At 47.8% G+C, this 27,417-nt stretch overlaps 3 protein-coding genes across 3 annotated transcripts in view; 2 read left to right on the top strand and 1 right to left on the bottom strand.

The window, feature by feature from the left end:
* IRAK2 (interleukin 1 receptor associated kinase 2) overlaps nucleotides 1-6,351 on the top strand; it is a gene marked incomplete at its 5' end in the record, with an annotated part of 13,823 nt that extends 7,472 nt beyond the window's left edge. Inside the window, 7 exons of the mRNA XM_029958308.1 lie at nucleotides 197-311; nucleotides 571-680; nucleotides 1,048-1,243; nucleotides 1,922-1,984; nucleotides 3,023-3,223; nucleotides 3,385-3,895; nucleotides 4,163-6,351. Of these exons, the coding sequence (XP_029814168.1) occupies nucleotides 197-311; nucleotides 571-680; nucleotides 1,048-1,243; nucleotides 1,922-1,984; nucleotides 3,023-3,223; nucleotides 3,385-3,895; nucleotides 4,163-4,281 (1,315 nt within the window). The remainder of the gene's footprint in view (nucleotides 1-196; nucleotides 312-570; nucleotides 681-1,047; nucleotides 1,244-1,921; nucleotides 1,985-3,022; nucleotides 3,224-3,384; nucleotides 3,896-4,162) is intronic.
* Nucleotides 6,352-6,946: 595 nt separating this feature from the next.
* On the bottom strand, nucleotides 6,947-13,469 carry SEC13 (SEC13 homolog, nuclear pore and COPII coat complex component). Its single transcript, XM_018068772.2, has 9 exons — nucleotides 13,428-13,469; nucleotides 13,118-13,162; nucleotides 12,033-12,148; nucleotides 11,446-11,597; nucleotides 10,603-10,736; nucleotides 9,670-9,803; nucleotides 9,060-9,180; nucleotides 8,141-8,287; nucleotides 6,947-7,811 (listed from the first exon to the last, which is right to left on the bottom strand). The coding sequence occupies exons 1-9, from the start codon at nucleotides 13,428-13,430 to the stop codon at nucleotides 7,701-7,703; spliced, it is 963 nt and encodes a 320-aa protein (XP_017924261.1). The 5' UTR covers nucleotides 13,431-13,469; the 3' UTR covers nucleotides 6,947-7,700.
* A 331-nt stretch (nucleotides 13,470-13,800) lies between these two features.
* Nucleotides 13,801-27,358, top strand: LOC103759877 (cullin-associated NEDD8-dissociated protein 1). Its single transcript, XM_018068771.3, has 15 exons — nucleotides 13,801-13,873; nucleotides 15,993-16,136; nucleotides 17,337-17,491; nucleotides 17,893-18,016; nucleotides 18,667-18,923; nucleotides 19,523-19,628; nucleotides 20,295-20,440; nucleotides 20,603-20,895; nucleotides 21,324-21,465; nucleotides 21,968-23,473; nucleotides 23,843-23,938; nucleotides 24,621-24,790; nucleotides 24,932-25,096; nucleotides 25,718-25,825; nucleotides 26,022-27,358. Exons 1-15 carry the CDS (start codon nucleotides 13,806-13,808, stop codon nucleotides 26,247-26,249), a joined length of 3,708 nt encoding a protein of 1,235 aa, XP_017924260.1. The 5' UTR covers nucleotides 13,801-13,805; the 3' UTR covers nucleotides 26,250-27,358.
* The last annotated feature ends 59 nt before the right edge of the window (nucleotides 27,359-27,417 follow it).

Genomic DNA, 27,417 nt, shown 5'->3' with positions numbered 1-27,417 from the left:
CCCCTCCGTGCCCCCGCTGCCTGCTCAGGCAGGGCTGTGCCACCATGCCCAGGGCCCTGCTGTGCTTCCAGCTGTGCTTCCAGCTGCAGCACACTATTCCAGTTGCCTTGAACTTAGGAACTTAGTCCAGCTCAGGATGTATTTTTCTGTGTTGCTCTTATTTCATTTGCAAACGATTGCTGATCTGTGCCTGCAGGTGCTGTCACATCAACATTCTGCAGCTGCTGGGCTTCTCGGTGGAAACTGGCCTGCACTGTCTGATATACCCATACCTGCCCAATGGCTCCCTGCAGAACAAGCTCCAGTGCCAGGTAAGCAATGACCTGGGTCTGTGATCTACCTGTGACTGCAAGTCCTGCCCTGCTACTGTGTGGAAACTGCAGCTCTTTGGACTCCGAGAAACAGCCGGAAAAAGGGTGCCAAATACCTGGACTGCAAGCACCAGAAAGGCTGCAGCTCTCTCCTGGAGTTTTGACTGGGACTCAGACTAAACCTTTGGTTTTCAAAACTACCAGTGTCTTACCATGTTTTAGTCTATAACATAAAGATTTTTCTCTCCCTTCCTTGCAGGATGATTATGCTCCACTGACCTGGGAGATGCGAATCAGCATTTCTGTGGGAGTCATCCGAGCTGTGGAGTATTTACATAATTTTGGAATTCTTCATGGGAATATCAAAAGGTGAGGGGTTTGGTATATCAGCACTTCCTTGGTCACTTGATAATTCCAGGATTTCTTTAATAGTAATGACTAAAACATGCAATTTGGAAATCCATTTGCAGTATTTTCTGCTGTCACTTGTTCTGTAGGGCCTTTACCCTTACTTGTTTAACCTGTTTCTCCTTCCTAAATGATGGAAGTATATTCTTTTGAAATAATTTTTTGAGTGCTTGTTCTTCCCCTTCTTCCTTTCTACCTTCCACTCCTACGCAGCAGGCAAAATGCTGGACACTTTCAGTGCTTAACTTGAAAAGTGTAAAACTAATTCTTTGCCTCAAGTTAAAATAACAACTTGACCAATAATGTTATTTCTCTGTCCTTATCACAGCTCAAATGTCTTGTTGGATGAAAACTTTACGCCAAAGCTTGGACATTCTGGCCTGCGGTTGCATTCTGCCGATAAAAAATCAGAATATGCCGTGATGAAAACCAAAGTCTTACAAGCTTCTCTTACTTACCTGCCAGAAGATTTTATCAGACATGGGAAGTTAACAGAAAAAGTGGATATATTCAGCTGTGGTGTGGTATGGTTCCTTTTTCCATGCTCTATTGCATTCTTCAGTGCTTCTAGACAGGAAATTGGATATAAGAACAAGTGCCTCGTGGTTGTTTTGCTGGCAATTTCATATCATAATTGCTGGCTCTAGAATATGTTGAAATCCTGGTTTTAATTATGTTCACACTCCAAATGTACTTCAGTTTGTGGCAAATTGAGGTGAATCTTTTGAACAACAGACAAGTGTTCCTTCTAGCAAAAAAAAATATTGATGCTTATTGTTTATAAAAAGTTAAGTTCTCAGAATTCTTGCAGAATTGCCACATGAGCTGCTACAAACATCACCTGTAATCTGGAATTTCAACAAAAATAATTGATAGTCTGTGATGTCACCTGTCTCCAAGTGTTTCATTTAAATAAGAAGTTACTCTGTTCAGTGTGATTTCTTATCTACATTTAGCTTGACTTTCTTCTCATCCTTTGTCTCAACAGTATCTATTGTACCTAACTATAAAATCTGGATTTGGCTCTGGAGGTAGCTCTAAAGTCTCATGAATGCCCAGAGCTGGCATTGTTAAGCCATCTGAAGTAAAAATAGAATATTAAAATGCCTTGGCAGTTCAATATTTCTTTAGTTACAAAACTAGTTTTTAAAATTGTAATTCATTCTGATCAAACTGTTTTATCTTTCAAATACACTTTCTAGGTCTTAGCAGAGGTACTGTCGGGGCTTAAGGCACTGGATGAAGGCAGACACCCAATTTATCTGGTAAGAAGCAGCAGGAATAATGGACACCAACACAAGTGAATGGGGTTGCTGTCATAAAATTAATTTTACTTAAATACAGTTTGATATTTGCCATCTGCTGTACCATGTCCTGAAGAAGGGATGTTTAGGAGCCATATCCAGGCTCTGTTAATGTCAGTAGCCTGCCTGCCTTTAGACAGAGGCAGAATAGATATTGCCATTTCACACAGCACACTCCTGAGTGCTGCTCTGATTGTATTAGGAAAAACTCCAGAATAAATCCGTGCTTATTTAAGAGACAAAGCCCTGTGCCGAAAAGCTGCTGCACGTTTTCTGTGTGCCAGAAAGGTGCTCTGAGCCACACTGAGTGGGGAAACCTGGCTGGGTGAGAACTGCAGGTGCTCATCATCAGGATGAGCTTATCGGGTGTTTGTGTCTTGCACTCTGGCCTGGAATTGATAATCTGGCGAGTTTCCCAAGGTGAGGTTGGAGCTACACATTCTACTTCCACAAGCAACCAGAACAGCCAGGCTCACTGAATCATTGACACTATCTGCAGAGAGCAGCCTCACCTGCATTCCTTCTGTGGGACGTGCTCCTGATTTCCCATCTGGCTGAAGCCTTGGAGGGGAGAACAACAGTTCTATCACTTACTATTTCCAAGCAATTCAGCAACGTTCAAAGGGGTTCAGAAAATCAAAGATCCTACATCTTTGATTTCTTTAACATGTCACCACGGCCTGTGCAAGAATGCTACTCTGCAAGTGTTGGCTCTTTTTCATCCCTATCTAAAGTGGCACAAACCAAGAAGAGCTGGGCCTGCTTTAGGGAATTTGGCATTGGACACATGCAGAGAAAGCCTCTGCCCTTTTCTCTCCTGTGAAAACAAACATTTCTGTCAGCTGCAGGAATGGAGATTCTTAAACCTTCTCAGTCTGTGAACCAGCCATTGAGGAGCACTAATGACAAACATGGCAATACTCATTCTCAGAGACTGAGGCAGAAATAAATGCTTGTGTTAATTTTGCCTTCACTAATGCATCTCCTTCCTTTGAACAGAAAGATATGATTGCTGATGAAATTCAAACAGCAAAAGAAAGCTCACACTCCAAAGTAAAAACTTTGGAAAAGCTGGCTGCCAATGAAATCTGCTGCAAATACCTAGACAGGAAAGCAGGACACTTGCCAGAAGAGGTTGCAGTTGATTTTGCCTCAGCCATCTGCCTCTGCCTGAGAAAGAAGAGGTCTAACATAGCAGAGGTAATATTTTAAATACACGACCAACATTTCAGTCTCCTTGTCATCGAGGAGCTGACAACATTCATGCCTTACTTATTTTTGGGAGTGTTGACATAGGAAAATATGTGTAAGCAGGGGTACAGGAATTATTCTGCATTCACAGATATGGTTGTTAAAAACAGGTGCTTGAAATTATGGAAATGGCTGAAAATAAATTAAGAGAGCATTACATCTGTGGAAGCAGCACTTCCGGCTTCTCCATGAACACTCCAGAAGAAACCGACGATGAGACTGCCAGTCTGAGCATGGATGTGCCTTCTGCAGGGGGGAATAAAGAGGAGAGTGCCCAGGCAGCCATCCTGTCCAGTGCCAGCCCCTGTGCCCCTTCCATGGGAGCCACGGCACCCGACACCTTCTGCGGACACATGTCACGGGTCCCTTGTGAATCAGATGAGTCCAGTAGTTTCATATGGAATCCTCCAGAAAAATCCACAGAGGAGCTCTCTAGCCACAGCTGTACCACTTCAGAAAAGGTGGCAGGTTCTGGTCACGGGGTCAAGCAGGAGAAATCTGCCCAGGGACTGCAGGAGAGGAACGCGGCGTGTGCCAGGGGCGGCGGCGCCCCAGAGACAGCAGCTGCTGCCCAGGGCACCTGTGCACGGGACAGCCTGGACTCCTCCTGTGCTTCACAAGGTACAGGTGCCCTGCTGGGGTCAGACTAGGGACAAATTACTTTCTTCTCCAGGATTGCTTAGGTTCTTCTTCCTACTTCTAAACATTTCATCTTTTCTCCTTGATTATGAATTTATTAATAAATCTACACAATGTTTTGTGGATTTCTATTAGATATTTTTCCTAAGCTAGTTTGGGTGGTTGGTTTTTTTATTTTAGAGTTATCATCTATTCCTTAGACAATAGATGGATTTTTTTTTCTCAATATTTGGGCATTTTGTTTTTCAGCCTTAGCCAGAGAGACATCTTGGAAAATACAGATAAATGATCAAAAAAAGAAGCTCATGGAAAACATTTTGCTGTATGAAGAAGACAAGTTAAACAGTTCTGAACTTTTTGAATCATAACTTGGATGGATTTATTAGCAGTGGCCAGCTTAGAAGAAGAAATAAGGACTGTCTCTTCATTAGAAAGATGGTAAAAATGTGCTTTTCATGTAAGGTTAAGTAGCAGATTTGGATCAGAAACATCAGCCCTGACTGAAGGAAACAAAAGTGATCACACAGAGAAGCAGCAGAAAATACTTGTTCTAAAGCACAGTGCCACTCTGTACACAGAAATTCCTTCTGCCTTTTCATCTGCAAGGTGAAAAGGAATGACAAACACAAACAAGTGCCAAGATAGTTTACAATCCTTTTGCAGTGTTTCAGAAAACATCTCCAGCTAATGTTTGTCTCAGTAAGCCACAGCCCCAGGAGTTACAGAGCAAGCACTGCCCAGTAGCCAGGCAGCAATGCCCTGTGCTGTTATCCCACTGCATACCACAAACAGGAATCCTCAGAGCCGTGGGGAAGTTTTCCAATGAATCTGTCCTATTCCATCTGATCTTAGTGCACATACTCCAAACACTGCATTACCAGAGAGGGGGGCTCCTCTGCAAGTTCTCAGATGTGTTGTACACAGCTTCATCCCAGCTGGAACTGCACTGAGCACAGAGGAGAGGAAATGACTTCAGGCACGTTCCTCTGCCCCCGTGTCTCCTACCCAGGGCTGACACAGGTGACACCACATAAGCCCAGCCTTCCAGGTCACTGTTGGCACCTCTGACATGGTGTTTAGTTCTTCAGGGGAATGCTTTTGGGAATTATTTTTTTCTAAGTGTCCTTTATCTGTCGTTAAGGTTTCTCGTTGTGTTTCACATTATATTGTTGTATATTAAAATATCTTTAATTTTGTTATAGGACACTCGAAATATAATTTGTTGTATTTATTTTGGCAATGGGTCAAAGATAAGCTAGTAAGGGGAGCTGTTGATGGTTCCACACACACCAGGTGTTCTCAGGAGTCCTGGTGGGTATCCCTTGGCTCACCCAGCAGCAGCACCTCGGGCTCAGCCTCGGGGATCACGTGCAAGAGAAAAAATAGAAGCTTGTATGCTGGTGTATTTATGATCAAGTGAAAGCCTCCTTAAGAAAGTGTCACTTTCGTTTTTATGACATTTATTATTTGTGCTATTGCTAACATATTCCACTCGTGCAGTCTAGGGAAATACTGATTTATTAGAAACCAAAAGAACTATCAGAGCATGTAGCTCAGCTTACAGACAGGAGACTGCTGCCTCCTGAGCACAGGGAATAGGGCATGATGTGCAGAAATGGCTACAATTCACAGTGCAATTCAGGGAATATTAAAAAAAAATATTAATTATATGTAATTATTCTCATTGGAATTCTATAATAGTATATTTTCCTGGCTTTACATGAGGGCCTCATACCTTCTATTTTTGTAGAGTACTTAGTTCATTTTAGGTATTAGTATGAGCAAGTAAAAGTATTTTAACTAAAGGGTACTATAATCATACTTATCAAATAAATTTCTACACTAAAAACTGTTAAAATCCCTTAATTATAAGTGCCTTGGATACTGTCTATATGTTTGCCAGTGTCAGATTTTTTTAATTTTACCAGAATCAAATCAAGACAACATTAGCACTGATATAAGAAACATTGAGTAGATTCAGATTGGTCAATAACCACTTAATTCTGTAGATGTGAGATACTTTATGCTGCTGAAAATGTAATCTTCGTTGTTTTTCATGGGTATATTCTGGGACATCCATGGTAAAAGCCTCGGGTCTCCTTCGGGAAGGACACGTGGACACACCACAGAGCTGAATGGGAAACCCGGAGTTTTAAACTGAGAAATGTAATTTGTTCTGTTTCACAAAAGTGCTTTAGAGGTTTTGTTCTCTTGTAGTCATCTAATTTAATTGTTATTCTTTGCCTTGTTCCATGCTAATTTCTAAATATTCTGAGGTGATATATGTGGTCCTGTAGAGTTACACATGTATTTAATGTAACATATGTAAGACAGTGCATGGCCTTACATTGATACAGTTACATAACTTGGCCATTCAGAGGCAAGTTTATACATTACTATTTGCTAATAGGATTGTGAATAAAAAACTGAAAAAAATATCTTTAATTGCCTGCTTTTTTGTGCTTTATGGCACAGAAAATGAGTGTCAGTCAATCAGTGCCCGCCCCGGGCACCGGCTCGTGGTGGGTTTAAAAATAACTTCAAAGTGTGGCAATGGGTTTGTGCCCTTCTTCCTTCCCTGAGGATGAACAAAGCTGTAAGAGCAGAAGAGGGAAGCTGGCACTGTTTACATTCTCCCTTGGAATTGCCCAGACCAAAGGAAGAGCCCAGCCCTGTGAGGTACCATTACAGCAGGGAAAACACCCCACAGACAAAAAGACCCCACCAAAACCCCCCAAACAACAACAAAAAACCACCTACATACAAAAAAACCCAGAAAACAAAACCCAGAATATTTTCTACTTACCTAATCTATAAAGAATTGAACACTTAAAGGCATTATAAAATAGTAGCTGCTTATGTTGAGGGACTCTTGATTGTATTTCTTTAATTTGATGTTACTGTATAAGAATGGGGTTGATTATAGCTCAGTCACCTTATTTCATTTTTCACAATGAATAATCAAATTAGTGGAAAAAGACAAGTTTTACTTTTCATAAGGGGCCCAGTGAAAAAATTATTAAATACAGCACATCAGGCTTTAACCAATAGGACTTTATTCTGTTGGTATCTCAACAAAGAAAAAAAACAAACCTGAGGTACAGTACAGACATGTGGCTAAAAAAAAAAAATCTTCAAACCATGGTTTGATTTACTGATGTTGGTAAAATAACCAAGTTTGAGACCATTGTAAAGCAGAAGACATATGCATTCCACTACTCCTTTTCATCTTCAGGAAAGCACAGAGACTTCCACTTAGCCAAGCATGTTATTTTCAGGAAGATCTTAGCACCGTTTTGCTGCTACCAGCAGGGCTGGCTAACACACTACCAGCTAACCTGAGAACTCCACCAGCCCTTCCCTTCACTGGGAACAAAGTTCTGGCCTTTGAGGGCACAGAGTATTTGTCCCTTTGCACAAAGGAGTTCACACCTCACACCTTTGACAGTCTCCTCCTGTTCCTGCTCAAATGCTTGAAGTCTGACCACTGTGTATCCAATCAAATTTGATCCTTAAACCAGAAAAGCAGGGTATAATTCCTACAGCATCAAGGAGTAGTATCAGGCACAGTACTTTGCTATGCTCTTTACCTTAAATTTAAGGGAATGTCAATTAAGGCTGATTATCAACATTTTGTAGCCTCCCAGTAATAGCTTTAGAGTGCTCATAAAATTGGATAATTGTTTCCCATGTTCAGTTTTGATAAAATCAGTTCTCATCCAGCTCAAGAACCATTGCAAATCAGGGACAGGGATCTCTTGCTACAGCTGGAGCACTCCCTCGTGCATCACTGCTCGTTCTGCTGCCCCTCTGTCACCGCAGACACCCCTCCTTGGCCCTTGTTCACGTCGCTGATACACGCCCACAGTCCGTCCACCGACTCCTTCCACAGCGTCACCTCGAAAACAGAGCAGGCACAGCTTTCAGCCTTAACACTCCCTCAGCTTCCCCTTTCCCCACAGCTACCACAGCACTGGTGAATTCTACTGTCAGTACCCCAGGAAATCAAGTTCAGCCTTCATTTCTGCTTTCCAGTAAGGACTCAGAATGCAGGCAAATAGTTTGCCAGAGGTTACGGTCTTCCTGCCCTCCTGATAGTTCAAAAACAGTCACCACTGCAGCAAAGACGACTCCGCGACAGCCTTGCCTCAAACAAGTGACAACAGCCTGTCCCTGCTCCTCTGGAAACAGGGCATGTGCACTCAGAGTCAAGGCAGCAGTACTCACTTTGTTGTCTCCTCCAGACACTGCGAGGATATTGGCAGTGATGGACCAGCTCACGTGCCAGACAACATCATTGAACTTGTGCAGCAGCTTTGGTGACCAGGAGTTTCCAGAGGCATCGTCACACGTCCAGATGAACACTCTGCCATCCTGCAAAAGCATGGAGGCCGAGTTAGCCAGACACAAGAAACACCACCCTGATTGCTCTTGGAGCTCCACTCCCAAATCACAGCTCTGATACCACCCTTCCATGTGTCTGCATGGATTTGTGCTCAGCACACAAAGGGGCTGTTTCCTTGCTATAGTAAAGGCAAAGCAGTACAGCTCTGATGAGAAAAACTACCTACAGTGATTCGCAAATACCAGAGAAGAGCTCCCAAAATACTTATCTATCAGCTGAAATATTTCCCCAGAATGAGATTTTGTTTTCCAGTCACATGGCAGCAGCTCACTAAGCAGTCTTCATGACAATAAAAAAAGCATTTATAAAATTATTAGCAGCAAGAACACCACAGTTAATATGAAGGCTAAGGACATCAGAGCTGACTACGAATGCCAATTAATAGAAAACAGTATTTTTAGCTGGAGGTTCAGTGAATTTGGTCCAAAACACTAAAATATGGCATTAGTTTGAAGGTCTTCCTGCTATTGACACCATCCTGCTCATGTTCAAAATAGCAGCCTGTACAAAATGTACAGAGACACACATGCACAAACCTTTGTCCACAAATGCTTCTACTGAGCTTCTGAGTTTGGAAGGAACAGGATTCAAAGGCTCTTGTGCACTGACCCAGACACAGCAAAGGACTGCCAGGAGGACCTGTTACAGCAGCTCTGACCTTACTATTGCTCTCCTAGGGGAGTGGGAAGGAAGTGTGTGGCAGTGAGGGCACTGAGAGCCTGCCTGTCACTCCAGCCTCACCTGGGAGCAGCTGGCAATGGTGCTGGTTGGCAAACCTATGGATGGAGCCCAGGCCACGTCTCGCACCCAGTCACTGTGAGCCTCCAGCTTCTGCTCCTCTTTCCACTGACTGTCTTCTTCCCTGAAAACACAAATATACAGTCAGAAGGGTGGCAGCAGCATTTCTCATCCCCTGCTCTAGAAGGCTTTGGCTTTGTAGCCAGACTCCTGGTTCATCCAGATAATACAAAGCACAGGTGTTCCCCAGTTCTCCAAAAATCTCTATGGCTTTAAGTGACAAAACTCCTTGCAGGGGGCAGAAAGCACAGGCAGAGTTTTTGTTCTCATCTTCAGTTACTGTCAGAAATCTGCTACTGCCCAAGTCACAGTGGTAACCAAAGACCATTAGAAAGCCACTCTCCGAGACAAGATGACACAGGGCTGGCACAGACTGCACAAACCATGGGAGATACTGTGCATCACTAAGTTGTTTCCATTTCTAAAGCACTTCCTAAAAATGGGAATTCAAAGAGGGAAGCACAGACATGCTGAAAGTATTACCTGAGATACTAACAGGGACATTCAAAGCCTAGAAAGAGTGCCAGGTTTTATCTGATAACAGGGCACTTACTTCCAGATCTTGACCAGGTTGTCGCAGCCCCCCGATGCAAATCTTTTGACATAGTTTGGCTTTTGACCAGAGGGTTGTTCTATAAGGCTCCCTGGTACAACAGCAGGAGCCCAGCTGACTGCATTACATCCAATCTAGGTAATGAAAAACATTACTATTAAAAGTTGCTTACTTTACACAAATAAAGGAATAAAGGCTGCTGATGGGGTGAAGGAAATGTAGCATAGTGTCTGTGGGAGGTGGGGAATAAGCCCATCTCAGAAAATGGGAGTCCTGCACAATGCTGGATGGATATCAGATGAATAAGAAATCCAGACACAGTCTAGTCTCACTAAGGCACTTACTCAGAAAGCCTGAGGTAGGTAAGGAACTGCTTTATGGGGAAATATCATCCTAGGTGTGTGAACAGTGGAGACAGAGATAGGAACTGCACAGACACAAGGTACACACAGTTGCTAAGGTTTTGGAATGCAGGAGTAGAAGGAAGCTTTGGTCTGGAGCCCAATTTCCTTCCATTGAGAGCCATGCCGTTAGCTTATGAAGTTTTGCTTAAGCAAAAATCTCCACTGTTTTGGGAAAAACACGTGCCCTGCAATTTTTCTGGCTTCAATTCATTCAGTTAGTTGGTGCAGGTATTCTTAGGACCAAGGCCATTTCCTGCCAGTTAACTTTCAGCACTGTGTTTAACAATAATCCTCAGTTAACAAGCATTACCAGTGCTGTTTAGCAGCCTTCGCCTGTCTTTTTTTCACTTCATTTTAGTTACTACAAAGTATACCTGCCCACTCGGGATGAACGTCAAACAAGTTATTCTTGGTTCTTGATGTTTCACATCACTTCACTGGATTTCAGTATTTATCTAGTCAAGTTCTTTGAGGCAACAATCCCCTTGGTAGCTCCTGGAACTCTGCTGCTCCAAAGGCCCAGACTCACCGTGTGTGCATTGCTGATCTTTTTGACTTCCCACTGCCCGTCTCCCGTGTAGCTCAACAAGGAGATGGCCCCGTCAGAGCTGCCGCAGGCCAGGATCAGTCCATAGTCATGTGGTGCCCAGCAGACAGAATTTACTGGGAAAGAAGAGACACAGATTACAGCACAGGGACTGCCTAACACTGACTGGTATCAGTCACCAAAAGCGAGTGGCTCTGAAAGCCGAGGATGAGTCTTGAAATTCCTGAATTTCAGCAAAGCCAGTCAATTAACACTGTTTACAGAATGACAGAGAATGGCTTTTATTTTTGGAACCCTTTTAGAATGAGAACACCAACAGAGCACTCTTAATGAGGTTAAAAAACTCTGACAACAGCGGGGAGCATCACTGACTAAAACAAGAGCTGAATGGCAGGCAGAGGATGTAAAATCTGTATCAGTAACACAGCAAAGCTGGAGACTTCAGATCTGCATTGGCTGGACAAATCATCTGAACACAAAAGTTTCCACTGTAAAACAAAACACTGCATGATAAATTCATTTTTTCTTACTGGACACAGACAGTATTTCCCTCAAGAATTCAGTCCCCTGTCATCTTTATTTGAAAGTTGATTTCTTTGTACAACAACTCGTGTGCAAACACTGTATGAATCAGGACAGGAGGTTATCCAGTAATATGACCTTAGGTAAAGGTCCTGTTTGTGCTGAACAGATTTACTCTCTCTCCACTATTTATCTCTGTCTGTTTGACAGAGGGCTTCTTCCTTAACACTGACAGATTTACTCCAACCTTACCCGAATCCCCTCATTTCCCCAGATGCCCTTCCCAGCTCCAAACTCCCATACCTGAGGAATCATGTCCTGTGTATTCATAGGTCTTTTCCCAAGTACCATTTTCTTCCTTCCAGATAATAACCTTCCTGTCATAGGAACAGGAAGCCAAGATATTCCCATACATAGGATGAGCCCAGGCAACCTGCCACACCGGACCCTCGTGCCTGCAAGAAACAATGTCATGTGGAAAAGGGAAGAGAAACCCCTCCTAGCTCTGGCTGCCTCACAGCCATCACTGCTGTGAATCACTGCTCCAGAAGGGACTGCTGGCCTGACATGAGGAATGGGTAATGCCAAGATGGCAATGTTAGTGCCCTGACACAGGGCTGTCACTGCCATAGAAAACAATTCCAAACGTTTAGCCTTGTATTAGTACGTTTTATCTCTTGAAAATCACAGGTGTCAAGTACTAAATGAATGACCAAGCCCCAGTGTATTTCCCACTGGTGCTCTGTCCCCTTCCCAGACATGAGGAGTTTTTCAGCACAACCCTGGAGGAGTCCACCCTGGTATCCACCTGCACCTTGTGCTGCCCAAGGGCAAAAGGGCAAGGTATTAAGAGCTTCCCCCAATGAAATTCTGCTGTTCCGACAGCTCACCCCCTCAGGTCTGCAATGAGGATCTGCCCTCCGTTCCGGACGTCGAAGATCTTCACGGAGCGGTCGGAGGAGCAGGTCGCCAGGCGTGTGCCATAGTAATCCATCTGTGCATCGTGCTGCAGGAAGGCAGGGACAGCTGTGCTCAGCACGCTGAGCTCGGCTCGGTGACCAACCCCACTGCAGCTCAGGACTGGCACAGCTGCCCCAGGAGCAACACACTGGGGTCAAAAGGGCAGTTTTAGACAATCCAGACACACAAGTCATTTGTTTCCCCAACTCCTTCTTCACTAACTATGCAAGTGTTACACAGAAGGAATTCAGGAAATTCTGAGTAGCACCACACAGCATTTTCAGGAGAGGGCTGGGAACTGGTGCTGCTGACTACAAAGCAGTGACCAGTTATGTATTCTTGTTTCTTAAAAGGTAAAGTGGGTGTACGAACACTGAGCTCTTAGTTATGTTTGAAACTTCATCATCACAGAATCACTGAGGTTGGAAAATACCTCGAGACCATCAAGTCTACCCTTTGACCAATCCCCAACTCGTCCCCCAGCCCAGAGCACTGAGCACCACGTCTGGTTGTTCCTCGGACACCTCCAGGGATGGGGACTCCACCACCTCCCTGGGCAGGCCCTGCCAGTGCCTGACCACTCCTCCCGTGAAGAAATTCTTCCTGAAGAACTGGGCTCATCTAACTGGTCTCCTTCCTTCTACAAATTACTTTGAAACCTTTCCTCCTGCCCACACTAAGACATGTGCTTCCACATAAAGGAAAATCAGTTTCCTCAGCCGAAGTTGTGTACCATTTAGAATACAATTACACATATATTATTTCACAGAAACAAGCCTGTGCATGAAAATTAAGGTTTTAAATCATTTCTCCTTTCCCGCGTAGCTGAGTCTTCCTGTCCACCCAGTATAGAATGGCAGGATCAGGATTTCGGACAGCGTTCTGCATCCAACACCGCACGAGTGTCCTCTCACACGGCACGCACATCCCAGCCTCCCCCCTCACACAGAGCGCCCCAGAGCAGCTCTGTTCCAGCCGGAACCGGCCCGGGGGGCAGCTCCCCCCGCACACTTACGATCATGTCCTCGTGGGACGTGTCCACGGTGTTGATGACCGAGACCTGCAGAGAGAGGGAGCAGAAGGAGCTGAGCGCATCATCACTCGGCCGCGGCCCCCGGAGCTCCCAGGCCGGCCACCGGCCGCCTCTCGGCGGGCAGCGGGCCGCGCCCGGTTGCGCTGGGGCCGCGCCCCCGGGACACCGCCGGTTCCAACGCCGGCCCGCCCGCCCTGACCCCGGCCGGTCCCCGCTGTCCCCGCACCACGGCGGCCCGCCGTCCGCCGTCCCACCGCACCATGGCGGCCGCCGTCCCCGCCGTCCCCCGCACCATGGCGGCCCGCCGTCGCCGACCCGGCCCTCTGCCCGCCTCAGACGTTGGCACGCGGGTGCCTCGCACACCGCCCCGCCGCGCACCCCGGCCTGCCGACGACGTTTCCGGCTTGCGCCGGGTCCGGGGCGGGCGGTGCCTTCGCCGGGCAAGGGGGCGGGCGTGGGAGCGGGGGCGGGCCCGGCCCTGCCCCGTCCTGCTCCGTTCGGCCCTGCCCGGCCCTGCCCGTCTGCTCCGTTCGGCCCTGCCCGCCCCAGCCCAGCCCTGCCCGGCCCCGAGCCCAGCCCCGCGACGGGCAGAGGCACCGCCTGGCCCGGGCCCGTCCCGCCGGCCCGCCCGCCGCCTCAGGGGCTCTGCAACGGAGCGCCCGGCCTCGCCATGGCCAGCGTCTCCTACCACATCTCCAGCCTGCTGGAGAAGATGACCTCCACCGACAAGGACTTCAGGTGCGGCAGCAGGGGCGGGCCCCGCGGGGGTGGGGGGCTTCCCCCGAGGGGTCCCTTCCCCGCGCCGGCCGCAGGCACGGTGCCCCCGACCCGCCGGTGTGGGGATGCTTCTGTGTCAGAGCCTTGGATCGCTTGTGTTTGCGGTGTCTCAACCCAGCTGAGCCCTGGCTGAGAGGGGAATGTAGAGAAGGCAACGGCGCTCCCTGCCCCTGCCTGGGCTGCTGCCTGATGGAAGTCGAAGGGAGAATGAAAGTCTTGACAGCTGGACTTTAAGTTGTTACTTATTTTGTGTAGCACAAATGCTGAAATACTTCTAGTTTGCTTTTCCTCTAGGTGACATGGTCAGTGCATTAAAAGGGCTGAGAGTCCCCGGTTTGGGCAGCTCTGTCCCTGGGTGACAGATGCTGCTGGCCATGCTCGGGCTGCTTTATCAACTATTTCTGTGTGATGGGAAAATGTGCCTCCCTAACAGGACTAAGATGCTTTTGTTCTCTTTGTTTATGTCAGCAGAAAAGTTGACAACTTTTTAGGGTTGGGGCCAGTGGCTCGATGTGTAAGGCACTCTATAAAAAGTAATGAAAACTAACATTTATGAAAGATTTCATCACTGAGTATATGGTTCTCAGGACCAGTCTGGAAGGTGATGTTTGTGCTAGCCTTGGTATTTTGAGGTATAAAAGAGAGAGATTAGTAAGAGCCTAAAAGTAGGCTGCTGATGTTTTCATATGTTAAAATAGGTACTTTATAAATAATTCAGTGATGGTGTAGTTGTACAAACAGTTTGTTCAAAGAACTTACAGTTAACACTCCAAACTAGATGTGCTCCACACAGTCATGTCGCAGAGGTATTGCAGGGCCGTTTCCTCCCAGCACATGGCCAAACATGACCCATTGTAGGAGCAGTTTTCTCTTGCTCCCCCTGCACAGGTGGATCTGTGTGGGAGATTCTGAGGTCCCGGGGCAGGATGGCAGCAGGCAGCAGAGTCCAGAGCTGGCCATGTTGCCATGGAAGGCTCAGCTCAGCCTGTGGCCATAATTGGTCATGCTGGGTGTGCGCAGACAGTGAACTGCGAGTGCAGCTGAAGAGCTCTCGCAGGATCAGAAATAGATTGCACATTGGGAATGTCTTCGGGCACAGTCCCGCTGCTTTCCCCCCCCAGGTTCCAGGCTGGCTTTGGAACACCACAGCAGTCCTTCGTCCCAGATGTACCTCACTGCTGCTCAGGAATGGGCTTACGGATTGAAGCTCCAAACGTTGCCTTGCACATGAGAGCTCTTATGTGCTGAAGGAGGGGCATCAGAGCCTAATTGTAAAAGGAGGTGTCATTTTGTAAGGAGAGGGAATGGCTCTGTGGATCCTGTTAGACATCCATCCCATGCAGGGCTGACATTAGAAAGCAGCTAATACATGATAGGCACGCTGAGATTTCTCAGATCTTCACACTCCTATACCAGCAACTTTTGCATTTCCTGCTCCCAAGAAAATAGATACTTTACAGAATTTCTTGATATCCATTTTGTCATTGTCCCTATCAGAAAACTGACTAACAGTCAGCTGGTTATTTGTTTTTCCTTCTAAGCTGGAGTGATAACTACTTGCTTGGTTTTGCTCACAGCAATCGAAATATAGCCTAGGGCACTTCTGAGGTGTAGTTTGCATGGAGTCATGACTTTATTTTTCATTTTTGAGCATGGTAGGCCTTCTCCATGTGTGGGGTCATACTATCAGTGCTAAATTAGCCAGAAAGAACAAAGCCAGGTATGTTCTTAGACCCCAGAACCGCTTTTCTTAGGCCAGGCAATTGATGAAAAAACCCACTGTGATTTTTTCTGGCATAATTAACCATCTTCATTTAGTTACCGAGAAAAATACACAAGTCGGGTGCCACTTTAAGAGTTTTTGTTTGCCTGACCCCTGTTAGGTATATATCTACTTGTAAGATAATAGTAATTCTCTGTACCTTGCTTTTTAGGACAGTGAGAAGAGTGGTAAGTTACTCTTTGACAGTGTGTTTTCATACAAGCACCAATTGCCAAGTTCTGTTGTCCCAGGAGATGCAAAGATGATGCCTTTGTGTCTGCACATCAGCCAGTCCACTTTTGTCCTTTGTCCTTTCAGATTTATGGCCACCAACGACCTGATGATAGAACTGCAGAAAGATTCAATAAAACTAGATGAAGACAGCGAGAAAAAAGTTGTGAAAATGCTTTTGAAATTGCTGGAGGACAAAAACGGGGAAGTACAGAACCTTGCTGTCAAGTGGTAAGAGCCTGGGCAGTAACTGCCATGGTTCCTGGCACTAATAAAGCCATTACAGACTACAGAGTATGTGAGAACAGAGCCTGGCCCTGGGCCCTCCCTCAAACCTCCCTTGCAAGGGGCTTTGCCCTCTCACAGGGCACTGCACTTTCTGTCTTGATACTCACAAGGTGTGAACACAGATACCTTTGTAGCAGCAGGAGGTGATTTTGAAATTAGTTGTGTTTGTATTATGAACCTTACCATGAAAAGTGGTATCCCTAAGATTTTTCTTCCTCAGAGATAAGCCCAGTTTAAAATGTTGGTCATCAAGCTCCTGGTGTCTCTTGGGCTTTGAAATCCCGTTCTGAGTTTCCCCATGGTTCTCTCTTTGATAGGGATGGTACTAAACCCTTATGGGTTTCAATTTCAGGTCTGAATCCTCCTCTTCAAGGGCATTTTTCCTTACAGTTTGTAATACACTTGGGTTTTTCCCTGCCTTGACTCCAAGTGCAGCCTGTGCTGTTGCTTTGCCCTGCTCTGTTTCAATATTTTTTTAATCCAAATGAACAAAAGTCTCTCTATTAGTGAATCCTCAGATGAAGGGATCCTGCTGCTGCCATTTTCTTTCCTGTCTCTTTCCCCAGCATGGCTGAGAGTGTTCAGTCTAAAAATGCCATGGAATGGCTCAGTTCACCCCAGGGCTCCAGAAAGGTGGACCATTTAAAGACAAATTTAGGTTTCTCTGTTTTTCCTTCTGTGGATCCTATTTGTATTCCCTTCTTTTTAACCACATGCTGCTTCTATCTCTATCCTTTCTCTGTAACCCTTAGCCCTTTCTTTTTGATTCCCACGGTCCTGACATTTTCTGGCCCTGCTCCTGTCTCTGCCTGCTTTGGGCTGGCTTATTCTGATTTTCAAAGTGAAACAGTTGGGCACTGAGCAGAGGACCGACTTCTTAGCCTGTTTATCTCTGATTGTATCAGCAGTAAGTCCATACTCACTGTGATCTCTCATCCATCCAGAATGTGGTCATGAAGAGGCCTCAAAATGGAACCAGGAATATTTCCTTTCCATGCTTAAGGAGGTACTTACAGCAGTTAACGTCCAGTCAGTCATTCTCAGGCAGGTGGCCAGGATCTCTAAGAAGGAGAAATGTGATGGTTTGAAGGACACAGGCATTTGGATCAGGCCCTTCATCCTGACTGGCTTCTCCTCCCGCAGCCTGGGCCCGCTGGTTGGCAAAGTGAAGGAGTACCAGGTGGAGACCATCGTGGACACACTGTGTACAAACATGCTGTCAGACAAGGAGCAGCTGCGGGACATCTCCAGCATTGGCCTCAAAACCGTCATCTCTGAGCTGCCACCAGCTTCCACAGGTACACTGCCTGTCCCTGCTGGAGGAACAGGGAATCCCAGCTTTTGGGAAATGGGAAAATGTGGAGTTCAGAGCATAAAAGTTACCAATTCCTTACTTACCTGCCAGAGGACAACTAGTGAAATACAGAGGAGAGACAGTAGAAGCTGAGGTACCAATGTGATGAAAGATGGGATGAAATGAAAACTTGAGCAGTGTTTGGAACTACTTATCCCAAAAACACAGCAGGGGATACCTGAGGTTCCTGGGGACAGGAGTTTCCTCTGCAGCCATCTCATGTATCTGTCCTGATAGGTCTCCTAGGGGGGGATTTCTTTTTTCAATGTAGGAGGCATTGAATGGTTCCCAGCAGCAAAAAGTCTCCTTTTTAACTGATAGCAGTGTAAAATCTCTCTCTTGCAGGCTCCACCATGACAGCAAATGTGTGCAAAAAGATCACAGCCCAGCTGACGGGAGCCATTGGCAAGCAGGAGGATGTGTCTGTGCAGCTGGAAGCTCTTGACATCCTGTCAGATATGCTGAGCAGGTACCAGAACATTTTCTTCTGGAGCTGTGCATAGCAGGGGGCTGCAGGGATGTGTCTGCTTCTGATTTCTTTATTTCCCTAATCCTACTACTGGGACTTAAAAACACAGTATTTGGGTTGGCTGCCCCTGGGGAATATCTTAGCAGAGCAGGTCCCCAGTGGGGACAAGAGACAACATGCTGAGCCTTTCTGTGCTTGGGAATGGCAGTGCCACTGGTGATGGATCCCACAGGGGCTCACCTCACACAAACACGGGAGGGCGAGGGCAAAGCAGGGAGGTTTATTTTAGCCCTGTGATCCAATCGCACATGCATTTATTTTCCTGGCTGCCTCTCTTTCTCTTGTTGCATAAGCCAGAGTGACAGTGTCATATGTCATCTGCATGCAGGAAATTATTGACAAACCTCCAGGTCATCCAGAAGGACACATCAAAAACCCCTCCGTCATGGAGACAAATAGCCTCTCCCTGTGCTTTACAGAACAAGTTACAGAACATTGTTCAGACCAAAATGCAAACCCCAGCCTTCTCCCCCTCCCCACAATGAGCACAAAGTCTCCATAGCTGAAGGATTTTTACATTTGTTGCTGCCAAGAAGGCTTTTTCTCTGAGGTTTGGACTTTCAACTTCTCCTTTGTTCTGTTGATTGCAGACTGGGGGGAACACTCTACTCATTCCATTCCTCAATCCTGACCTGTCTCCTGCCCCAGCTGACGAGCCCCAGGTTGGCAGTACGTAAACGGGCCATCACTGCCTTGGGGCATCTAGTCTTGACCTGCAGTGGAAACATCTTCTCAGAGCTCACAGAGCATCTGCTGGCTGAGCTGAAGAGGAATGAGTCTACATCTACCACCAGGACATACATTCAGTGTGTGGCTGGCATCAGCAGGCAGGCTGGGCACCGCATAGGTATGATGGGCAGCTTGAAATGGCACTGGGAAATGTACTGCATTTTTAGAGCAGCTCCTCTTAGTGGTAAAAGAAGAGTGCTCACTGTTCCTAAAGTATTGGTGGCTTGTGCTTTGCAATTCCCTCTGTGATCCTGGCCTGGCTCTCTGATCTCCTCTTGGAAGGGAGGACACACCAGAGTATCTCTCTGGCTGCCCTTCTGTAGCAACTTCACCTCAAGATCTTGCAGTGCTTCCTTGGTCTGAATTAACACCTCTGTGAATTGGGTCAGTTGATTCACCCCATTTTAAATGAGAGGAGAAATGGAGGGCAGCATACTGTATTACTTGCCTAAAAGATGTCTAAAAGAGCTGAGATCAGGTTCTAGAAGATCTCTAATCACAGCTCTTCCCATGACTGAAATGCCAACAAGGGGCTGCAGACAGGGAGCAGTGGTTAGCTTATGAAGATCAGCATGGCTGGTTTTGGTGGGCTGCTGGCTCCTTGCCCATGAGGTCCAGGCCAGGAAGGAAGGAAGTGGCAGGTGGAGGAGCTGTCAGCTGCTTGGGTGAGTGAAGGCTGGAATGGTTTTTCACGGCTGCTTGCTTTGTCTTTCCCAGGAGAACACCTGGAGAGGATCGTCCCCCTGATCGTTCGGTACTGTGACGTGGACGATGACGAGCTGCGGGAGTACTGCTTCCAGGCCTTCGAGTCCTTCGTGCGGAGGTGTGTGCCCTTGGGACACCTCTGTCCATCCAGTGCAGCCGTGTCCTCGCGGGGAAATACCCATCCTTTCAGCAGGAGGGGAGGGCCTTGCCGCATGTGTTCCTGTGGGAGTGACAGTTCATGTATGAAATCTCTTCTGCACAGGCAGGGTTGGGCTGGAGTTATGAGCTGCTTTACCTCAACATGTGAGGGTGTCCTTCTGTATTGGTTTTGCAGGAGTGGGAGTTTCCTTTGTCCTTGGAGGGTTCCTCAGCCAGAGGGAACTGCCTCACTCCTGGTCCGTGGAGGGAGCTGGAGGCAGGAAGGAGGCTCAGGCAGAAGAGCTGCTGAGCTGCAGCTCTCCAGCTGTTTGGTCAAACATTTACTGCTTGGAAAAGGAGCCCTGCAGAGCTGCTGAGGTGTTCTTCCAGGAAGGGAGGATTCCACCAGGGGGTGAAGGCAATTGATTTATTTTTCCTTATAGAAATCATTGCATCCTCCCAAGGAGAAATGTGGCTTTGCTTTGTGCACAGCAGGAAGGAGCATCTCTGGTTTAACTCATGTTAACAAAATGTTCAAATGGTCTATGAAGCACTTTCAGATCCTTTTGAGATTAATTGTATTATTTGGGTATTTAAACCAGCTTAGTCTTTGATTAACTCTTAGGATTTTTATTTGTCCTGATAGATGCCCAAAGGAAATCGACCCTCACATCCCGAGTGTGATGGGGCTGTGTCTGAAGTACATCACCTTTGACCCAAACTACAACTATGATAATGAGGAGGAAGAGGAAGAGATGATGGAAACTGAAAATGGAGAGGATGAAGAGCAAGGTGCCTGCTTGTGAGGATGGCTGTGCTCAGCAGAACACAGGGTTAACATTTCTCCCCTTCCTGCTTTCTCCTGCTGGAGAGGGCAGCTCTGAGGATCAAGTGATCCTCTGGCTCTGGTTTTATCATAATGGTGCACCTTGTTTTCCATTGTGTTGTTCCTAGAAAGCGATGATGAGTACAGTGACGATGACGACATCAGCTGGAAGGTCCGCAGGGCTGCGGCCAAGTGCCTGGAGGCCGTTGTCAGCAGCAGGCACGATCTCCTGCAGGACTTCTACAGAACTCTTTCCCCAGCCTTGATAAGCAGGTTCAAAGAGAGGGAGGAGAATGTCAAAGCTGACATCTTCAGTGCTTACATCTCCTTGCTGAAGCAAACGCTGCCCACCCAGAGCTGGCTGCACACTTCTGATGCCTCTGGCAAGGGGGACGTTCCCCTGACGATGCTTCGGAACCAGGTGAGCAGGTGACGCTGAGTTAAATCACAAAGCACTGAGGACAAGCAGCTACTGATGATTGTGCTGAGAGCAATCCTGAGAATGTGGCTAATGGAAGGAGCCCTGGGGCAGGCAGCCAGGGGAGACCAGATCCAGGGGGCCAGCTGTTTACTGTCTGTCTCCTGCTGTTCCCGGGGAGAGAGTGCTGAGGGAGTGCAGGAGCAGGGGGGCACAGCTGGCACTGTCCCTCTGCCAGCTGCTGGCATCTGTGTCCAGGCTGAGGCAGATTGGTCTCTGGCTGAAGGGTCAGGCTGCTGCTTTACTGTTATTGCAGCTGCTGCTCAGGAAACTCATTGAATAAACTGTTGTAGAAAAGCACCGGAGTGAGTCCTGGAGAGCAGTTAGGATGACTGAGGTGTCCCTTTGTCCCTTGCTTCTTCAAACTGCAGGTCCCCAACATTGTCAAGGCCTTGCACAAGCAGCTCAAAGAAAAGAGCATCAAATCAAGACAGGGTTGTTTCAGCCTCCTGACAGAACTGGCCAATGTTCTTCCTGGTTGCCTGGCAGATCACATCCCTGCACTCATCCCTGGTAAGCTTGTCTATGGTCTGGGAAGAAGGAGCAGGGTTGGCAAAATCCATTCCAAACACATGTGCTCCTTGCGGATATGCTGAACAGCTCCCAGACTAATCCTGGCTTCTGTCTGCACTGTAAGCCAGGATAAGAACATCAGGTTCATTTCCAGTCCCCTGAATAGATGTTTTTGGAAGTGCCTATTCCAGCCTCCTTTGAAAGCAGCTGGAATGAGATCAGAAACACAAGTGACATTTTCTTTTATAAAATCCAGTGGCATTTAAAAAAATTCTTTATGTTGGCTGATTATTGAATTTGCAGCAGCAACATTTTTGTCTGAGCTCTCCTGCCTGTGGGCTCATGAAGCATCCCACTGCTGGAGGGCTCAGGTCCTGCCTTCATTTTTGGTGTGACTGTATAGTGGATATGAGAAAAGTCTCCTATGACTGTCCCTGGTTGGATCCATGCACCTCCCTCTTTAGGAAAAACACAACATCAGTCTGTTGTCTCCTTTGCACAGGTATTGTTTTCTCCTTGGCGGATAAATCCAGCTCCTCCAACATGCGGATCGACACACTGTCCTTCCTCCACGTCCTTCTCTGCAACCACCAGCCAGAGGTGTTTCACCCTCATATCAAGAGCCTGTTGCCTCCTGTTGTGACCTGCATTGGAGACCCGTTTTATAAGATCATGTCAGAAGCTCTGCTGGTAACTCAGCAGCTTGTGAAAGTTATCAGGCCTTTGGACAAATCTTGCACTTTTGATGCCAAGCCCTATGTGAAGGACCTTTTCTCTGGTACTCTGAAGCGGCTGAAGGCAGCTGACATCGACCAGGAGGTGAAGGAACGTGCCATCTCCTGCATGGGACAAATCATTTACAACCTGGGAGACCATTTAAGCACTGATCTCCAGCCAACTTTGAAGATATTTCTGGAGAGGCTCAAAAATGAAATCACCAGACTGACAACAGTCAAAGCATTAACCTTAATTGCTAGTTCTCCACTTAAAATAGATTTGAGACCCATTCTAGGGGAAGGTATCCCCATTCTAGCTTCCTTCTTGAGAAAGAATCAACGTGCCTTGAAACTGAGCACTTTGACTGCTCTGGACATCCTGGTGAAGAACTACAGTGACAGCCTCAAGCCTGCCATGATCGAGTCTGTGCTAACAGAGCTCCCTGCCTTAATTACTGAGAATGACATGCACGTGTCCCAGGTGGCCATCATGTTCCTCACGACTTTGGCAAAGGTTTATCCATCCTGCATCTCCAAGATCAGCGGCTCAGTCCTCGCTGAAATCTTTCAGCTTGTCCACTCACCTTTGCTTCAAGGAGGGGCTCTGAATGCCATCATCGCCTTCTTCCAGGCACTGGTCCTGACGAAGGCAGCCACCATGGGTTACCCCGAGCTGATGAAGCAGCTGACAGCACCCGTTTACTCCTCGGGTTCGGCCGGGGCCTCGCTGACGTTGCACAAACAGGCGTATCACTCCGTCGCAAAGTGCGTGGCAGCGCTGTCCTCGGCCTGCCCGAAGGAGGCCCCTGTGACAGTGAACCAGTTTGTTCAGGATGTGAAAAGCCCCAAGTCCAGTCCTGCTGTTCAAGTGCTGGCTTTCCTCTCCCTGGCAGAGATGGGCCGTACCACAAACCTCAGTGCTCACAGGGAGCTCAGAACTGTCATCCTGGAAGCGTTTGCTTCCACCAGTGAAGAGGTGAAATCCGCTGCCTCCTACGCGCTGGGGAACGTCAGCGTTGGGAATCTGAAGGAGTATCTGCCCTTCATGCTGAAGGAGATCGGAAGCCAGCCCAAGCGACAGTACCTGCTGCTGCACTCCCTGAAGGAAGTCATCAGCTCCTCCCCGGCCGACAGCCTCACGCCTTACGTGGAGGATATCTGGGCTCTGCTCTTCAAGCACTGCGAGTGCACAGAGGAAGGGACACGCAACGTGGTGGCAGAATGCCTGGGAAAGCTGACCTTGGTGAACCCTGCTGAGCTGATGCCCCGGCTGAGGAAACAGCTGTCAGCAGGTAATGGGGATGGCGATGGCCAGAGGGGGGAAATGCTGCCATTGGTGGAAATTCCTCTTGTAAACTGCTGGTGGGTACAACAGGCAGCAAAGCCAGCCAGAGAGGCAAGCAGGAAATGAAGGATTCTCTGCAGGGGGGATCAGAGGTGCACTGGTCTGTGCAGGGACAGGAGGGTCTTGGGAACAGGGACTGCATGTGGAGATTGTGCAGGAACAGATTTAAACACAGAGTTGTTAAGACAAATGCTCTGTTCTCTTAACCTCTTCAACGTGTGTGTAACCCAACTAAGAGCAGAATATGTGCTGCAGAGTTACAGCAGTGACTTTGTCAGTTGGTCTTTCACTGTTTTTCTTCCCCCCTTCATCGCAGGCTCTCCACATGCCCGGAGCACTGTGGTCACTGCCATCAAGTTCACAATTGCAGACCAGCCTCAGCCCATCGATGCTCTCCTGAAAGGCTGCATAGGTAGGGTGGTGTGGACAGCAGTGTGAGCAGTGTGAGGCAGGGGTGTGAAAGGTTGGGCATCGTTAGCAGCTCGGGGATTTTTCACTCCTGTGTGAACCTCATCTAGTCCAGTTAGTTTAGATCTGTATTCCTCTGCTTTTGAGATGACAGAGCAACACTGTCTTGTGAGTCCTTGTTAAATGCTCTGATGCCTTGCTCTTGGGCATAGTGCATTTTTAGGAAGCTTAAGTTCCTTCTGTATTTAAACTCAGACTTCAAGCTCCTCACAACAAGGATCTTGAAAAGTACAACTTATATGGAAAGGGTCTTATATCTTGGGAGCCCACACATTGGATCTGCTGTATAGAACTGGGCCTTCTGTTTCAGAGAAGATCTGAGCAAGAAGGAAACCAAAAACCAACTTCCTTGAATACTAAAGGTGCTGATTTGACTTTAGGGTGAGGTAGCTAGAAACACAGTTTGGTTTTATGCCCAAATGCAGGACAGTCATGTTTTTTCTATTTACTGTATCCCAAACGGAGGGAGGGAAAGCATCTCCAATGGCTCTGTTAAGAGTGTGCCACTGGAGTTATTTTACCATAGGTGCTTCCATAACCAGCCTTCTTGAAATATACCCTGATATACTTTCAAAATCCTTTAAAAACACTGCAGCAGGACTGACTGGTACATTCTTACTCCACAGGTGACTTCTTACAAACTCTGCAAGATCCAGACCTGAACGTTCGCCGCGTGGCTTTAGCCCTGTTTAATTCTGCTGCTCACAACAAACCTTCTTTAATCCGGGATTTACTGAACATGGTCCTGCCCAGCCTGTACAGCGAAACGAAGGTCCGAAGGGAGCTCATCCGGGAGGTAGGTCCAAAGGGAGCTCACCCATGAGGTGAATGGGCTTGGCTGGGTGCCACACACGGTGACTTGCTGCCTGTGTAGGTGAGATGGAGCTGTTGCCCTGTCTGCTCTTAGGTCACACCGCTGTTGTTTGTCTTGGTTAAGGTAGAAATGGGGCCATTCAAGCATACAGTGGACGATGGCCTTGATGTGAGGAAAGCTGCTTTTGAGTGCATGTACACCCTGCTGGAGAGCTGCCTGGACCAGCTGGACATCTACGAGTACCTGAACCATGTGGAGGATGGGCTAAAGGATCACTATGATATTCGGGTCAGTGCTGTGCCCTAACTAATGTAATTTTCTCTGGGGGCCTGGCCTGCAACTGAGCTGTGTGTCCCCACAGCAGTGTGCCCCTGCCATGCCATTTCCTATTCCCTGCAACTGCTGCAGCCTTTCATGATTGTCTGGCTCTGATTTGACTGTAGTGGCCTTGACAAGACACCCCTGGTGTAGCTGGCTTTGTAGGAAATGTACCAAAGTCTAAAGTTTCTTCTGCCTTTAAACGGATGATTGTCATTTGTTCAGAGGGACCAGTGACACTATACTGGCTGCTGGCCTCACATCTGGATAGGAAGCACGACATCCTTTTCCAATGTGATTTGCTTTACCCCAGCTGAGAGGCAGGCACAGCCCCATGCTGAGCGGTGCCATTTGTCCCCATGGCCCTGTGCAGACACCTGTAGCACTGCACACACCAGGCCCAGCTGCGGCTCCAGCCTGCTGGCTGCCAGGGCTGCATTTCAGTATCCCCAAAGCTCTGCCCCAAGCCCCTGGCACAAGTGCAGAGGAGCACACGACAGTGTGGGTACAGCCTGGCCTGTCAGCAGGGTGGGCCCAGCTCTGAGCCCGGGGGCTCAGTGAACCAACCCGTGTCTCTCCCGTCCTGCCCAGATGCTGACGTTCATCATGCTGGCGCGGCTCTCCGTGCTCTGCCCCAGCGCTGTCCTGCAGCGGCTCGAGCGCCTGATCGAGCCCCTCCGGGCAACCTGCTCCACCAAGGTAAGAGCTGGAACATGCAAGGGGCTGGGGCAGGTCCTGCCCAAAGCCACCTCTGCTCCCGGCCTTCTCCCTCACTGCTGCTGAGCCACCCACTCCCCTCATTTCCCCAGCTGTAAAATACTCTGCTGCTGTGTTGGTTCTGCGCCTGAACCAGCTTTTCTAAATGCCAACTGCAAACAGGGCTTTGGATTTGCAGGTGAAAGCAGGTTCAGTGAAGCAGGAGTTTGAGAAGCAGGATGAGCTGAAGCGCTCAGCCATGAGGGCAGTGGCTGCTCTCCTGACCATTCCTGAGGTGGAGAAAAGTCCAGTGATGGCAGAGTTTTCATCCCAGATCAGATCCAGTCCTGAAATGGCATCACTGTTTGAGAGCATTCAGAAAGATTCTGCTTCCCTCTCCATCTCAGAGTCAATGGACATGAGCTAAGATGTGTTTCCCCCATTGCCCTCCTGCCCTTGCAATGCCCCAGCCAGAGACACCAGCTGGGTCGGGGGGAACGAAGGCCATTGAGCCACTCCTGCCACAGCCATGTGCAAGTCCCTGGGCAGCCACAGGAGAAACTGCCTGGACCAGCAGTACTTGCATCAGACACCTCGTGGATCAGGGGAACACATCCTCATGTAGGGGAGGGGCTGAAAGATGAGCAGTCCCACTTCTCAGCAAGTTTTAAGGGGTGGTTCCATGAACAATGGAAACTACTTCCTGATATATTCCTTGCTGCAGTGCAAAAAAATATAGCTTTAAATGGTTTTTTAATGACTGCACATGCACTTTCTACCCCAAATTGCCCAAGAATGTTTTTACAGTGTTTCCCTAAATAACATGACTAAAAACTGAAGTCATGTCTTTAGTGATGAGCACCACTCCCACAGGCCTTTAGGGAAAGGAGAGTTGCCCCAGCCAAGCTGCGGGAGCTGCATGGGGCAAGGGGGTTACCTAGCCCCCCAGGCTTCCTCCTGGGGCTCCATAGTTTGGCATTTGGGCAATACAAAGCTTTCTAGCTTGGCTTCCGTTTTTACAGTTTTGACTGCAAAATACCTCAAGTGTCTCCTCCAAGGGACGATTAGTGACTATCTCAGTGACAAACCCTGCTCTAAGCTCTGCTGTGCACCAACGCTGGCTTCTTCTCCCCTTGGAGCACCTCGGTGTTGTCACCAGTCATGAGGGCACCAACCTACTGATCCTGGTCACAGATCAGCAGGAGGCACCTGTAGGAGCACTGGTGGTCTGTGTTAATGTCAAAGGGGTGAGAGGTGGCAGGCAGGAGCCAGAGGTGCAAACACACAATCCACAGTGGCTGCTGTGCTCAAATCCTGCTTTGTGCAGGAGAAAATGCCTTAAGGGACAGAGAATGTTAACAGCCAACTGGAGGACAAGGCCACCAAGACACACTGGGGCTGTGGCCATGGACCTGCCCTATGCTTACTTTTCTCCTCTTCTGACAGGGTGGTTGATGTGAAAGTATTTACAGTGCTGTGTGAAAGGACAGCTATTGTCTGAATGGTATAAAAATAAAATACACTTGTGAAGCTGCACGCCCTGAGTTCACTGACCATCACCCTGACACTGCACCTCGCTGTGCGAGTGCCCCGAG

This window comes from Manacus vitellinus, unplaced genomic scaffold, assembly GCF_001715985.3.
Source record: "Manacus vitellinus isolate BGI_N305 unplaced genomic scaffold, ASM171598v3 scaffold_14_pilon, whole genome shotgun sequence".
NCBI classification, from domain to species: Eukaryota; Metazoa; Chordata; class Aves; order Passeriformes; family Pipridae; genus Manacus; species Manacus vitellinus.
Note: the sequence above shows the minus strand (reverse complement) of the source record. Positions and strands in the feature narration are given on the sequence as shown.

Excerpts from the sequence above, each read along its gene's own strand:
- SEC13 (XM_018068772.2), bottom strand. Across the intron at positions 11,598-12,032 it reads CTCATTGCAGACCTGAGGGG|GCACGAGGGTCCGGTGTGGC; the intron begins GTGAGCTGTCGG and ends TGTTTCTTGCAG. Across the intron at positions 9,804-10,602 it reads AGATCAGCAATGCACACACG|ATTGGATGTAATGCAGTCAG; the intron begins GTGAGTCTGGGC and ends TTCATTACCTAG.
- LOC103759877 (XM_018068771.3), top strand. The coding sequence starts at position 13,806 with ATGGCCAGCGTCTCCTACCACATCTCCAGCCTGCTGGAGAAGATGACC. Across the intron at positions 13,874-15,992 it reads TCCACCGACAAGGACTTCAG|ATTTATGGCCACCAACGACC; the intron begins GTGCGGCAGCAG and ends TTGTCCTTTCAG. Across the intron at positions 19,629-20,294 it reads TTCGAGTCCTTCGTGCGGAG|ATGCCCAAAGGAAATCGACC; the intron begins GTGTGTGCCCTT and ends TTGTCCTGATAG.